We start from the raw sequence: 16,476 nt of genomic DNA, 5'->3' as shown, positions 1-16,476 counted from the left end.
ATGGCCACCCATTAACTCTTCAGGAAACACGAAGTTCCTGACCCAATTATGGCCAGCAAAAACGGGGCACGAAGCTCCTGACTAGAATATTGCCGTCAAAAAGGGGGTGCGAAGCTCCTGACTCGAATATGGCTGGCAAATTCAGAGCGCAAAGCTCCTGACTTGAATATGCCCGGCAAAAGTGGAGCGCGACGCTTCTGACACCATTATGGTCAGCAAAGCTCCTGCAATATTTTGAAAAAGTGTGAATCTCCTACAGTGTTTTAAAACATCCTATTTGGAGCACAAAGCTTCTGTCGCACTTGCAATGCGCCTGTAGAGCGCAAAGCTCGTCAGCCTCCCAATCTGGGGAACAATTGCCTTCAAAGTCCCACAAGGAATCCAGCAGGCAAAAACAAACTGATGTTGCAAGGGAATAGCAACCTTACCCTGAGAAACACACACACACACACACACATTCCAACCCAAGGGAGGAAAACTCTGGAATATACTCATGAATTGAAGACAATAGGAGAGAAAGAATTCCAAGAAAGAGTGATGTGAAACAAAAGCCAGAAATGGAGAAGTTTCCCACACATCTGTCCAGTCTGAGAACTGAGCCAAAAGCTGGGAATCCCTGGCAACAAGGGCGGACCTAACAACTTTGCACAGGCTCAGTCCTCCATCTGAACAGAGCACAAACCCATTCCTGGCTGCTGTCTACACCAATATGGAGAATGAGTTGTACCCAGACAGCACATGTTCAATTGAAGTTGGAATTTTTATATGTTATAAAATAAAATAAAAACGTATTACAAAAAAGAAAAACAAATATAGAAGTCATATGAGCAATCAATCACTGACTGTCGATTCCAGATAGATTATTGTTAGACATCAAATTCAAGCAACCTACTGCTCAAATGCTCAAAGGGATTTAGCATAGATTCGCAACACTTATCATATAAAATGAGACCTAAATCAAGTTATTTGATGTTTGTTTCATTTGCTCACTTCATCTGATATATATTTTAATCAAAATAAATGTGCATTTATTAAATTTAACAGATTTTATATAGAAAGTGAGCTAATTCAGTCTTGGATTTTCATTATTTGAGATCTAAATATTCTCAAAAGCTCAAAAGCAGATGCATAATATAAATGCAGATACATAACATAAATGCAGGAATTATTTACATATGGAAAAGAATTAGGAAGTCAAATGGTAGAACTATCTGCCTTCAAAACCAATTAACATGCACAGAGAGGGAGTGAAGGTGTACTACAATATTGGGGTATTTTACGTATCATGTAATCATTTCAGATACAGCATTTTTCCTATGCTTTTGCCATCTATCTAATTATAGTTAGAGAATATTAGTATAGTCACTGACCCATAAGATTCCAGAAGCAATTTAAAAAATTGATTAGAAAAGATTACAACTATTATAATGTTTTCTGTTTAGAACAAATCTTTAACTAGTTGTCAATAATTTTTGCTTAAATGTCTTAAAAATCAAAATCAAAATGACTGTTCTAAACAACTTCAAATTAAAGTAGGAAAGTAAACATGTGAAATAAACATCTGACATGAAGGAATTTCTCTGAAAACCAGATATTAAGGACATACAGAGTATATGTTATATAACCCATTATGATGCAACAGAAGTTCTTGTGTGTTTTGCATGTGCTTTTCTGATTGCATATTACTAAATATTTATAATTACCAAATAAAATGTCTGTTGACCATGATAGCTGTTAATTCTGGAACTGAAATCTAAACACTATGGAGGGCATCAGACTGAGAAAGGGTGTTTTATTATACTCTTGTAACAGAATATGAACAGCTACATGCTGAATTACAAAACTGCATACAATGTTACTTACTCCACAATAGTGTCTCGATCTGCAATATCTCCAAGAACCATGCGCTGTATGATGCTATTGTGCTCTTCCTCTGAAAGATTTTTATATGAAACCAAAGGAATATTATATTTTGTTGCAGGTGATGGATCAACTCCTTGTAGCCAAGGGTGATTTTCAATTTCTTCCAAAGATGCCCTTCGTTTGGGATCTCTTTGTAACATTCGTGTAATTAAACTAGCAAGAAAAATACAAGCATATATTAGCATCATTACATATGGGTAAATTCCACAAAACTGTTTTTCTTTTATAATACAATTGGTTCTTACTGAACATATGATTGGCTATTTCATTAGTAAAATTCTTCCCATTAAGCGTTATTTTACTGAACTACTAGATCTCCATAATTTTTTAGAATTATTACTCATATTACATATGAGATACTTTCCAAGTCCATCACCATATAAATAAATTCATTTGAGTTTATAAGATGTTAAGTCACAGTAGATGATAGCACCCATCTAGTCTTATTTTTATCTTAATAGGTAAGCTGGATCTGACTTGGTAAGGGTTTCTATAGAAGACAACTATTACTGTAACTAGGAACACATAAGTTTTGTTTAATGCTGTGTTTTGATTTGTTTTTCAGTACATTTTAGAAAGTTTTACACTTGTATAACGTAAGTATAAAAGTAGCTTGAAAACTGAAGATCACAGCATTAAGGGGATGCTTACTTTACAGCATTCTCAGGGCAATTTACAATGTCAGCATATTTCCCCTAACTATCTGAGTCCTCATTTTACCAAAGTCAGATGGATGGAAGTCAACCATGAGCCCATCAGAATTGAACTCCAGACTGTAGGCAGGGTTTGCCTGCAATACTACATTCAAATCACTGTGCCACCAGTGCTCCCATTATATAAATGGAAGATTTATAATATACAAGTTCTCATCATATTTGTGTTTATCATATACGCATGTACTGGCATCAGTTTCTGGTTTGCTTCTGGGTTCAATTCAAGGTACTGCTTATCACCTTTAGAACCCTTCATAGAATGAGATTAGCTCCGTGATGGCGAACCTATAGCACACATGCCACAGGTGGCATGCAGCGCCCTCTCTGTGGGCATGAGAACCATCACCCCAGTTCAGCTCCGCTGTGCATGCGGTGTGTGCTTCCTGCCAGCCAGCTGGTCATTGGGTGTCTGTCACACATGTGCAGGGGTGGGGCGTGGGTGTCTGCACGCGCATGCGCTGGGTGGGTGGGGCACGTGCAGGGGCCGCGCGTGCCTGCGCAGGGCACGTGTGCATGCGCGGGGGGTAGGGGGCATGCAGGGGGGGGGCGTGCGCGCTTTGGGCACTTGATCCAGAAAAGGTTAGCCATCACTGGACTAGGTTCTCTGAGGAACTGTCACATTTCAATGATATTGGCCTATTCCACTCAATTCAATAAAAAGGATATGCTGTGGGCCCACTGATCAAAGAATTTTAGAAGTTAGAAGGAAAGCCTGCCCCTGTTATTTGGAATAGTTTGCCACCTGAGGTAAGGTGTGCCTCCACACCTTTGCTTTCCCAAAGAGTGTTAAAACCTGGCTCTACTGATTGTCTTGGGATCCTGATAAGGGCATTCCACAATGAAGGTGGCTGGTGGAGAGAGATGTCACCACTGTACTGAACTTTCCTTTTATTTCTTATCTTTGTATCTAATGTTTTAAATATTTTTATTTTTATAGTTTTAATTGTAAGTTACCCAGAGTCGCTTTGAAAAGTGAGGTGGGCAGTATATAAATGTAATAAATAAATACAGTTGTTGAAAAATTCATGTTCTCATTTATTTTTCAAAGCACCCTTAAAAAATAGGCATGGAAATGTAACATGAGATCATACTATGTCATTAAAAATCAGTTTCTCGTACAAAAGCAGAATAGTTATATCTTTAAAGCTTAAAATAATATTTTATCCTATGACAGAATTTTAATCAGCAATGTCTTCTAGAACCAGAACCAATCATAGAACAGTGAATGCAAACTAAGGGGGAGAACACATAATTATTAAATGGAAATAAAGGATGTTCATAAAGAAATATGTGGATATTTTGAAGAATGAGGTTAAGTTACTTCATTCTTTAACATGTTTTTCATTTATATCCAGCAGCTCTCCTCTAAGGAATTCAATATAGTATATACAATTCTTCCATGTGATCCTTGAAGAAATCTTGAAGATATAGATTTGTGTGTGTGTGTGTGTGTGTGTGTGTGTATGATTTTTCATTGTGGTGAAATGAAAATATGAACTGGGTTCCCCCAGTCTTCACCACTGTATTTACTGCCCATATTTAATTTACTGGCATAATGCTTTTAATTACAAGGCATTTTATAGAATCAGTTACTTACTCTTTACATTCTTTGGACACCCGAGATGGTACTGTGTATTTACAATCCATTATCATAGTCAAAGTTTCACTATCATTTGCTTCTTGAAAAGGTGGTTGTCCACATACCAACATGTAAAGAATAACTCCCAGACTCCATATATCTGGCAAAACATAATGAATTTTAAACTTCAAGACAGTAAGTATTTATTTACCATTTGAACAAACACATTAATTAGTAAGAATTTACAAGATCGTAACTAACTAGATAAGGGCTGGAATTTTTCTATGCACTTTCATGAAATTCCATTTTAATTTTTAAGTTAGTCCTTATTTAGCAACTGCAATTGGTTCCAGTAACATGATCCCTAAGTAAACCATATGACAGATAGGGAGGAGAGGGAGAGGGAGAGAGACTGTGATAGCAATCAACAATGCCAGTGTTACTGTCATTCCAGTATGTGTTTTCAGGTGCAGAAATTTGAGCATAATGGTACTCATTATTCAGTAAATTATTTTTATTACTGTTTAGTACTGTTGATTATCATCATATTTGTGAATAGTTACTTACTGAGTCAGTTACTAAATGAGAACTAGCTGTTCACTATATTATTTAGTTAATTAAGCATTGACAACTGGGACAGTCTTACTGCATATGTAGACCTAGAGATCCTGAAATTGTTTGTGTAGGAGCTTTTTCTATGGGAGCCTACAATTTTCTAAAATTTTATATATGCCTACTGTTAAATTTTACAACATTGAAGACTTCTGTAAGCCTTTTTGTATGAATGCTGAATAAACCTTCTTTATGTTTGTTTTCTTTCTCTTTTTTCTGTATTTTCTGATTTGGATATTTTATAGGCCATGTATAGTGCATTTGAATAGAATTAAAATGCTGATTTGTAAAAAAGTCTTCCTGTTATAAAGCACAACTAATAGAAAAGTTTACGTCAGATGGATCAGCAGTCTAGCCTATTAACAGGCAGGTCCATTTATTCATTAAAATGCAGGACAAAACTTAAAACATCTAAAGTGAAAGTCTTTCCTATTGATTGGATGGTGTTATTTATCTCCTATGATTTCTTTCAGATTATAATTGAAAAGAAAAAATGATAAGAGCTTTGCTTTAACTAAAATAATTGTGACCATTTGGAAATACAATTTCACATTAATCAAATCAAAAATTATACAGAAAAAAAATTCTTTGTATATTTATTATTAAGCAGGAAACAAACAAAGAAATACCATTTTAAAAGGTACCCAGAAACTTTCTCAATATTTCTCTATCTCACTTAGCATTCATTTTTAAAATTTTCATTGCTAGATGATTTTCATTATTTTTAGATTGGTTGCTGCCATTAGCAAACAATCAGGCAATAGAACTTCCAGAAAAGTTTGGAGCAGTATCAGGAATCCAAGTATTTATGAAAAACAGATTTTTTATTCTGTTAAATATCCCTATAAACAATGGATCTGATTGAGACTACAAAAATATTAGGAACATCAGTGATTTTAATATGTAATACTTCATTTAAAGAAAGTCTTAAATATGTATACAATATGCAATATGGAATTGTAATTAATGAAGATTTAGAGCTTCTGGTTAACATTTGCTATTTTCAAATGCTTCTGAAACACTCAAATTGTGAAAGTTGTTCTTTCTCAAATTCTCAGAGCCATGACAACCAGGCAAATACATGCAACTTCCTTACTCCTTACATAACATCAAGTCACTGCTATGGAAACCAAACTTCGTCACTGATTGCCTCTTTAATGCTTGTCACAAATTTAGTAAGCAGAGGGCCCCAAAATTTACTGTGGATTTTGTTGTGCAGATTATTAAAAATGCTATTGTTTTATTTTGAAAAGAATGCCAAACAAAACTGTCAGCCAATGCATTTCAAAATGAATCCTTAAAGAATTAATAAATTGTTGTTTAATGGAAGAAATGTTATGATTTAGAAAGACAATCAGTAAAAACAAACTGTCTTTTTTAATATAGTTGCATCATAACAAAGGAGGCATACTATACTTTCTCAGTTACTAATTTCTAAAAACAGAAATAAAAATGATTAAATTATACATATTTCTTCATATTCATGAGAAGAATCTTTTTTTGTTATTATTATTTTTTATTGTACAGTTTTCTTGGTTATGTATAAGATTTCTATATTCACAATATAGAAATGTACAAATGTACAATCTCTACAATCTCTATTGAATACAGAGAGTAAAACTTATACACACAGTAGTTGTAACTATTATTGTCAATACCTATTCATCTTCACTTATCCTTGTTGAAAATTTTGCGTTATTTAATTAGACCCTCTGTTCACTTTTATCTATAATCCATTAATAATATCAAACATTATAACCATCAAGTAAAAATCACATTTATAACCATTAACTTCCAACTAATCATAAGGTTTACTTATCTTAATTATTCAATGTTCATTATTCAATGACACAAATTACTTCATCTTTGTTGTTGTTGTTAGTTGCGAAGTTGTGTCTGATCCATCATGACCCCATGGATAATGTTCTTCCAGGCCTTCCTGTCCTCTACTATCCTCCGGGGTCCATTTAGGCTCACGCAGACTGCTTCAGTGACACCATCCAGCAACCACATTCTCTGCCGTCCCCTTCTTCTTTTGGCCGCAATCATTCCCAGCATTAGGCTCTTCCCCAGTGAGTCCTTCCTTCTCATTAGGTGTTAAAAGTATTTGAGTTTGATCTTCAGCATCTGACCTTCTAAAGAGCAGTCAGGGTTGATCTCTAGGACTGACCAGTTTGATCGCCTTGCAATCCAAGGGACTCGCAGAAGTCTTCTCCAGCACCAGAGTTCAAAGGCCTCAATTCTTTGGCGCTCAGCCTTTCTTATGGTCCAACTTTCACAGCCATACATTGCAACTGGGAAAACCGTAGCTTTGACTATACACACTTTTGTTGGCAGGTGATGTCTCTGCTTTTTAATATGCTGTCTAGATTTGCCATAGCTTTCCATCCCAGAAGCAAGCGTCTTTTAATTTCTTGGCTGTAGCACCCATCTGTGATGATCTTGGAGCCCAGAAAAATAAAATGTCACTACCTCCATTTCTTCCCCATCCATCTGCCACAAATTGAGAGGGCCAGATCTTAGTTTTCCTAATGTTGAGTTTCAAGCCAACTTTTGCGCTCTCTTCTTTCACCTGCATCAAGAGGCTCTTTAGCTCCTCTTCACTTTCTGCCATTAGGAGTGGTATCATCTGCATATCTGGGGTTGTTGATATTTCTCCCGGCAATCTTAATTCCAATTTGTGATTCATCTAGCCCCGCCTTTTTCATCTGTTTACACATCTAGATTTCTAACTTCTGCTGCTATTTTATACCCATTAATAGAATAGTTCAAAAATTAAAAAAGTAATCTTTTCTCCATTTCTAATTTCTATCTTTATAATAATTCTGAATGGTGTAGCTCCTGCATTAAGCAGTATTTTGCACTTATCCCTCATCTCTTGCCCTTTTTCATATCTCAACTCTTGTTGACTTCTTGGCACATTTCGTATACTCCTCCCATGGGATCTTGTATTTTCTTCTCGTTCGTGTTTGATCTACATATTTCTTCTATCTCTGCTGCTTCTTCACTCTTTTGAACCTTCAATAGACCTTTCAATGATCTTTTTTTCACTTCAGGTGTATCTTTCTGTGTATCCCTTTCTAACTTTTGATCTCTTAAAGTGTAATTCACCATTTCTATTTCATCTTTGACTGTCTCTTTTTTATCTTTGTATCATTTGTCATTTTCCCTCCCCTGTTCTTTCTTCTGTTCTTTCTATTTTATTTTCTGTTTCCTGAATTTCATGTTTGTTGTTCAATGTCTTTTGGTCATTATTTTCTGGTCTCACAACTATATCATGTATCAATTCTTTTATCTTTCTATGGTTCCTTATCATTATTTCCTGTGTACTTTGGAGCGTCAATAATATTTCTTTTAGTAAGACATTGCAGTCCCATTTTGCCTTATTTTAATAAATTTAAAATTTTACTCAGTAATTTATCAAAATTCCAATGTCCCAGTTATATCACACCAAGATAGACAATATTAGAACAGTTCACACAATCACTCCATTAATTAGTCTCTTAACAGTCTTCACTTCATTTCAAAACTACAAGCTGTTTCACACTCTCACACTGTCCAGCATATTTATAATCCTCAAGGTTCTAAAAGTTGAATGTTTTCACAGTTTGTCTCCCAGTACCAAGTATAATCAGTTTGCAGGTGTTTAGTGTATTCCAGCCGCTTTTACTGCAAATAAAATGTCTCCGAATAAAAATATTTTCCAGTAATTTCCCAAAGTTCAAGTCAAGGTTGTAGTAAGAGAATAATCAAGAATTTTGAAACAATTTAATTTTTGAAAAGCTAACCAATCCAGTCTGTTTTAAATTTTTAAAATTTCTGGCTTCAATTTCTTTTCTTTCTTTTCCAAATCTGACAGTAGCTCCAGATCTTTAGTCGCCGCTATTTACCTCTGTTGAATCCAATTTTCCAACGGGGGTACTTTAGGAAAAATCCCACAGCAAAAGTCAGAAGAATTCTTACCCAGACTGAGCACACTGTTACAGGATGTTTCCTTTTTTCTTTTCCGTTTCAGCTGTCTTCACAGCTTCTGTTCAGCCATAATGGCCATCTTTTCTTCTGCCGGTTCAAGGGGTTTTCTTCAGGTCAGTCAAGGAGAATGCACTCTCCTCATGACCACTGAAGTATCCTCTCTACCTTCATCACCCCTACAGGGTGACTTTCGGCCCCTTAGAGCCCCTAGACCAGTGGTAGTCAACCTGGTCCCTACCGCCCACTAGTGAACGTTCCACTTTTATGGTGGGCAGTACTGAAGCACTTTCCTTTTTTTTTAATTTAATTGACTTTTTAAAAAATTTTCATAGCATTATTTAAAATCATTTTCATTAGGTTTTCACAGAATTCCCTGTTATAATTTAAATTTCTGAAAATATACTATTTGTATCGCCCGCGCATAAGTTTAGGTCACGTTACGTAAGTGAAACTAAATGGCGCTATAGTGCAACTGCAAACAAAAGAGCCTCAACCCAGAATAGCTTGTGCATCTCCCCCCACACCACCCAGCTGTAACAAACAAGCAGAGCTGGTAGCCAGCGCCCCCAACCCCAATCCACAATGTGCAAGGCATGCGCAGACGATGATACATGGCGCATTACTGTGGAACCGGTGGGCGGTTAGAAAATTTTACTACTAACAGAGATACAAAAGTGGGTAGTAGGTATTAAAAGGTTGACTACCCCTGTCTTAGACTATAGAAATTGGCGGGACTTCATTGAGCTGCCACTCATCCACACTGCTTTGCTGCGAAGTCAGCTGCCTTCTCTGAAGAATCTTTTAATAAGTCTTAGAAATTAATTACCTGTAACATTTATCAGATATATCTGTTGAACTAGCTACGAAGATATTTTTGTCAGCATATAGGAGTAAGCACTACTATAATATAAAGAGAACTCCTGGTGCCTGGGAGTAGTACTGGTATTACATAAAAGTTCCGTTAATACAAATTTTATGGGACTCTTATATTAATCTGTATCTTCTTTAGAATAGAATAACAGAGTTGGAAGGGACCTTGGAGGTCTTCTAGTCCAACTCAGTGGTTAGGCAGGAAATCCTACACCACTTCAGACCAATGGTTATCCAACATCTTCTTAAAAACCTCCAGTGTTGGAGGCAAGTTTTCCACTCATTACTGTATTTTTCAGACTAAAGACGCACTTGACTATAAGACACACTTAAATTTATAAGAGAAAAACAACAGCCAAAAGTTTTTGGCCTCCTTTTTTTGGGCCCATTTTCGAGGTTTTTTGCGGCTCATTTTTGGGGCTTTTTGGGCCCATTTTTGAGGCTTTTTGCAGCTCATTTTTGGGGGTTTTGGGGCCCATTTTTGAGGCTTTTTTCAGGCCATTTTTGAGGCTTTTTCGACCAATTTTGAGGCTTTTTTCAGGCCATTTTTGAGGTTTTTTGGGCCATTTTTGAGGCTTTTTGCAGCTCATTTTTGGGGCATTGGGGCCCATTTTTTAGGCTTTTTTCAGGCCGTTTTTGAGGCTTTTTTCAGGCTGTTTTTAAGGCTTTTTCCAGCCATTTCGAGGCTTTTTCCGGCCCATTTTTTCTGAAAAAACAGGTCAAAAAAAAGCCCCTGAAATGGGTCAACCCCCCACATCCAAACCAGGCCAAAAAAGGCTTGAAAAGAGGCTGAATAAAGCCTCGAAAATGGGCCAAAAAAAGGCCTGAAAAAGGCTGGAAAAAGACCCGGAAACAGGGCATGCGGAGCCAAAAAAAATGGCTGGCGGGTGGGCGGGGCTTCAGCAATATTCAGTCTATAAGATGCAGAAACATTTTTGTCCCCTTTTGGGAGACAAAAAAGTGCATCTTATTGTCCAGAAAATACGGTAATTGTTCTGTCAGGAAATTTCTCCTTAGTTCGAAGTTGCTTCTCTCCTTGATTAGTTTCTACACATTGCTTCTTGTCCTAACCTCAGGTGCTTTGGAGAATAGCTTGACTCTCTCTTCTTTGTGGCAGTCCCTGGGATATTGGAACACTGCTATCATGTCTCCCCTAGTCCTTCTTTTCATTAAACTAGACATACCCAGTTCCTGCAACTGTTCTTCATGTGTTAGCCTCCAGTCCCCTAATCATCTTTTTTGTTCTTCTCTGCACTCTTTCTAGAGTCTCCATATCTTTTTACATCGTGATAACCAAAACTGAATGCAGTATTCCAAATGTGGCCTTACCTGAGCATTATAAAGTGGTATTAACACTTCACGTGATCTTGATTCCATCCCTTTGTTTATGCAGCCCAGAACTGTGTTGGATTTTTTGGCAGCTGCTACACACTGCTGGCTCATATCTAAATGGTTATCCACTAGGACTCCAAGATCCCTCTCACAGTTACTACTATTGAGCAAGGTACCACATATACTGTACCTGTGCATTTTGTTTTTCTTGTCTACATCAGCTCTTTTCCAGTCCTCTGGCAGTTCACCGGTGCTCCAGGATCTTTGAAAGATATTGTTCAGTGGTTCTGAGATCACGTCTGCCAGTTCCTTCAGAACCTTGGGGTGTAATCCATCAGGTCCTGGTGATTTCAACTTGTCTAGGATAGGCTGGTGTTCACTTACCATTTTCTTCCCTATTTTAACTTGTGTTCCTAATCTGTTTTTTGTGGTACTGTTTTTGATAGGTTGGACTGTTTTTTCCCTTTGTGTGAAGACAGATACAAAAAACAAGTTAAGTAGTTCTGTTTCTCCCTGTTGCTTGTCACTTTCTTGCCGCTTTCTCCCAGCAATGGACCAATTGTTTGACCTTTTTGTTGTTTTTAACATGTTGGAAGAAGCTTTTTTTGTTATTTGTCGCAAGTCTTTTTTCATTGTGAGCCTTATGAGCCTTTCCTCACTTCATCTTTACTGGCTCAGGCTCTTTGCTGATATTCTGCCTTAGTTATTTGCCCCTCTTTCCACTTTTTATAACTGTCCTTTTTGTCTTTCAATTTGTCAGAGAGTCTTTTATGCAGCCATGCTGATTTCTTTTAAGAAATGCTATTTTTCTTCTTCTTCAAATATCACAGAAAAATTATCTGCAGAATAATTTATTATAATATAATACAATCTCCAGGTGACAAGGAGTGGTACTGCAGGAAAGATCTGTAAATCATGGGAGTCTCCTATAAATCCACATGATTTTTTGAAAAATAACATGGAAAAATTATCTGCATAATAAGATTAATTATATAAGATACTAGTAACTTTATGTAGCTTGAAATAATTAGTACAGGCCAAATTTATCCAAATTATTTATCATCAGATCATAACTTTTTAATGATCTTCCAGAAAAAGTTAAAGTTTTGACAGTAACAGATGCCATCTCCAGACATGACATATATTAAAAATTCACATGAAACATTTCAAACAAGAAACATTTTTTATCACTGTCAGATATGCATATCACAAATCAATCTTGCCAACTGTATACAATTTACTTAGTAATTTATTAGTCAAAATCCCTACTTTCTTTTTTAATGGGACTTCCTAATAATGTATTACAAAAACTCTAGACAGCTAATTAAAAGATTAGGTTTATCTGTCCATTTTCTAACAAATATATAGAAGATTTTTAACATTCTTTTTTATAATGCCTTATTTCTGCTTCTGATCAAAAAAAAGTTGGAACTCTTGTGTCCATGGAGATTTTCAATCATCCAGATCATGATGGTCCCAAATGTGGTTTTTCTCCCAAAAGGCAACTGGACTTTCTCGCTTTTTTCCTTTGAAAACATTTCTCTTCTCGTCCAAGAAGCTTGTCAATTTAGTTTTGGAACTGTTCTTCAAAGAGGAGCTACTTTGGCCTGATTCATACAATATTTAATAGTTTTTGACAAGATTTGATTATGGAGGCTGGCCAGCTTCATTGAAGTAATCGCTAAACAGATAGATGATTTCATTAAATGTTCTTAACCTCTTATTTTTGTCAAATTCAAATAAATTTTGCCCATTCCTTTTATTTGATTTTAATGTATTCTAGCATATTTTAGTTATCACGTTTCATGGTTGACTATCATTTTCTTATGGTTATGTTTATGATTTGCAGTCAAAAAGTAGACCAAATTGAAATGGATAGATTAAGATAACTGTATGAAACTGTGTGGGTATCTTAACAGCCATGGTCAAAACATCTCAAGAACATACCAATTTCTTCACCTCCATATTTATTGCTAACATTAGGAGTGTCAAACAAATTTTTATTTGTCTTATTCAGTATATTAACTTTTAACTATATTAGTCTCAGGCTAAATGTCAGGGCATTTTCAGAAAAACTTTATCTTTTTTATGTTATCCTTTAGACCCCCATTAGCTTTCTACTTATAATAGGAAAACTTTGAAGTCACATGGCCAACCAAAATACTTCTCACAATGGCCACATGAAAGCAAAATAGAACTTTTAATTGTAAATCAATTTCACAGTTATTACTAAATTTTCATGTAACATTTTCCCAGCAACTATTTCTTCTCTGTCTACTTTGATTATATATTCTATATACTCTCTCTTTCCTTTCCATTTCCTTTTATGTGTAGGGGAATTACTACTTTAGTAAAGGATTTTCTGTTTAACTGTTGCACAGTACTTGGTTTGTAAGAATTACCATATTTTTCGATGTACAAGATGCACCGGAGTATAAGACACACCTTAATTTTGGGGGAGGAAAACAAGAAAAAAAGAATTCTGCCTCTGCCTACCAGCATCAGGCTCAGCGGCGTCCTCACTTCCATTCGGATTTTGATAATGAGTAGCACAGATCTTTTTATCAATTTAAAACAAATCCTATCACTCTATTTAACTGGAGTGGGTAGAGTGTTTGGGGGGGGATGATTTTCATGGGGGCAGAAGTGGGACTTGGCACCGAAGGCTCACCTCTCAAAATGCCCCATCTTCCTACCTAGCACTTCAGTCCTCCTGGACACTACCATCTCATAAACACAGTGCCGGGCTTCCCAGCAAGCTCCCTGCACCTTTGCTGCCTAGGTCAGATCCTGATTCCGGAAGCGGCCTGGGGAAGTGTGGAGGTTGGGACTTGCTTGGTGAAGCAGGTGCTGAGCAGGGGGCAAAAGGCAAGGCGCTGCCACCCAAAAACACTGTTGCCGCGATCTCCGCTACCTCCCCAGTTCCAAAAATCGGATATGCAGAGGCAAAGAAAAAGCATCATTTTTTCGGGCGGTTCCAGGCAGCAAATATTGCAGCAACAGTTTTTGGGTGGCAGCGCCTTGCCTTACACCTCCTGGACAGTGCCCAGCAAGCCACCAGTTCCTTGAAGATGCAAGACCGTTTTCATGAGGACGCGCGGCTCTGCCTATTGCATTGGGGAGGAAAATGTGATGCATGGAGGCGATGCTCTTGCGAAGCGGGCGCTCCTGCACAAGAGGTGTAAGGCTAGGTGGCTTGCTGCCCAGCCTGCCCTTCTCCAGACGACCCAGGCTGAGGGCAGTCAGCTTCTGCTCCTGGTCTAGGATGCAGATCTGGCCAGGAGGAAAGAGAAAGTGAGACTGCAGAAAAGGAGGAGGGCGCGCGGCTCTGAAAATTGGTTCGGAGAATTGAAGAGGAAAACGTTGGAAAATGCAATGCATGGAGGCAATGCTCTTTTTCCTCCCCCAACTGCCCGAAGCAATTTGTAAAGCCACACCCCCTCCTCCTCCTTTTCTGCAGTCTCATTTTCTCTTTCCTCCTGGCCAGATGACCCAGGCTGAAGGTAGCTGGCTGCTTCTGCTCCTGGTCCGGGACATGGATCTGACCAGGAGGAAAGAGAAAGTGAGACTGCGAAAAAGGAGGAGGTGGGTGCGTGGCTTTGCGAATTGCTTCGGGCAATTGGGGAGGAAAAAGAGCATTGCTTCCATGCATTGCATTTTCCGGCATTTTCCTCAATTCCCTGAAACAATTTGCAGAGACGCGCACCCTCCTCCTCCTCCTTTTTCCGCAGTCACACTTTCTCTTTTCTCCTGGCCAGATCCGTGTCCCAAGCCAGGAGCAGAAGCAGACTGCCCTCAGCCTGGGTCATCAGGAGAAGGGGCAGGCTGGGTGACGAGCCACCGAGCCTTACACCTCTCACACAGAAGCGCCCACTTCACAAGAGCATCGCCTCCATGCATCGTGTTGTCCACCCCGATGCAATTAGCAGAGCTGCACGTCCTCATAAAAACACAGCAGTGGGGGGTTTCGGCCAGTTCCAAACAGCACCCTAACCATTTCAGCCACCTATCTCCCAGCGTGCGGAGACCGAAAATGCAATGCTCATTTTTGGCAATGTGAGGATCCCCGCTGCCTGAAACCCCCGGAAAATGTGACGCACAGAGGCTGACAACCTCTGAAGGATGAGGGGCGGCGGGGTGGGTGGGGCTACATTCGGTGTATAAAACGCACCCAGATTTTCACCCTCTTTTGGGGGGGGAAAGGTACGTCTTATTCACCGAAAAATATGATAAGCGTAATGTTGTTCTACCGATAATACTACTTGTACTAAAGGAAATTAGTAACATATAGAAAAAACACAGAAATTCAAGAAATCAATTAAATTGTGGGGTTCAAAGGAAAAAACACTATAGATTTATACATTTAGAGAGGAAATATCTGTCATTATAGTAGAATTATAACTGTTTTAGCTACTCATTGAAACAAATTATTATTATAATCATTCTTTTTTCATGTTCAGGAAATCAGATCTATATATATGGATTTGAGCAATTGTGAACCTCATAGGCCTTTGATATAAACTTGGAAGTCAGTCCTTTATTTGTGTTGTGTTTTGTTATATGTTATGTGTTTTGTTATTTGAAAAATGATCCTATCTGGAACCCTGAATGAAGTTATAATTTCATGAAGCAATTACAATTCACAATGGACTGATTCAAGGATTGATAATACAAAGGTTGCATCGCAGCCCTTAAACTAAATCTGGGAAAGAAGACAAAAGCTGCGAACCAACTATTTTAAGATGAATTATCTCAATAGCATATGGATTAAAATATTTCTGATTATCAAATAGAAATGGGATGTAACTAGGCTCTGTGTGTGTGTGTGTGTGTGTGTGTGTGTGTGTGTGTGTGTGTAATAAAACACTGGGATTTTAAGGACTGGGAGTCCTTCGGGAGAAGGGCGGTATAAAAATTTAATAAATAAATAAATAAATTAATTAATTACATTAATTTAAAACAAACAAACCCTGATCCATAAAATTGCAGACATGTTTTTCATGAGAACTTTGCTTTTCCATTTAACCTTGGAAAGGTTGCTGTAGACACACCCCTTTTTTCACCTTTGTTCCTCTTGTTCAAAGTTTTAATGGGGGGGCACAGTTTGAAAACTCTACAATAGTCAGTCACAACAGCAAGAGCCATAATGACATGATATCAACATCTGAAGAAGACATTTTGCTGAAAACAAGAGGCTACTTCCAAATAAATGCAACTATGAGAAGTCAGTAACAACAATACTTTATGTTGTCCTCCTAATGCAAGTATTTGGACAACTGTACTGTGAGTGGAAACATGATTATTTGTTCATACTAGTTAAGATGATGTTAGATAAATGCAGTTTTCTGTACCGTCAATACAATTCAAACAATTCTGGAATACAATGTAAGTACTTGTACTGTATTACATTACATATGAAGTGGATATTATCTAGCACCCACTGTAAATAGAACAGTCTATTCAAAATAATATAAT

General features: G+C 37.4%; 1 protein-coding gene across 6 annotated transcripts in view; it reads right to left on the bottom strand.

Annotated features, from left to right (window-relative positions):
- SNRK (SNF related kinase) overlaps nt 1-16,476 on the bottom strand; it is a 45,668-nt gene that overhangs the window by 21,097 nt on the left and 8,095 nt on the right. For all 6 annotated transcript variants that reach the window (XM_058180147.1, XM_058180150.1, XM_058180148.1 and 3 more), the window contains exons 4-5: nt 4,234-4,375; nt 1,864-2,076 (exon numbers count right to left, since the gene is read on the bottom strand). In XM_058180147.1, coding sequence (XP_058036130.1) covers nt 1,864-2,076; nt 4,234-4,375 — 355 coding nt within the window. The remainder of the gene's footprint in view (nt 1-1,863; nt 2,077-4,233; nt 4,376-16,476) is intronic.

Source organism: Ahaetulla prasina, chromosome 4 (assembly GCF_028640845.1).
Source record: "Ahaetulla prasina isolate Xishuangbanna chromosome 4, ASM2864084v1, whole genome shotgun sequence".
Taxonomy (NCBI): domain Eukaryota; kingdom Metazoa; phylum Chordata; class Lepidosauria; order Squamata; family Colubridae; genus Ahaetulla; species Ahaetulla prasina.
Note: the sequence above shows the minus strand (reverse complement) of the source record. Positions and strands in the feature narration are given on the sequence as shown.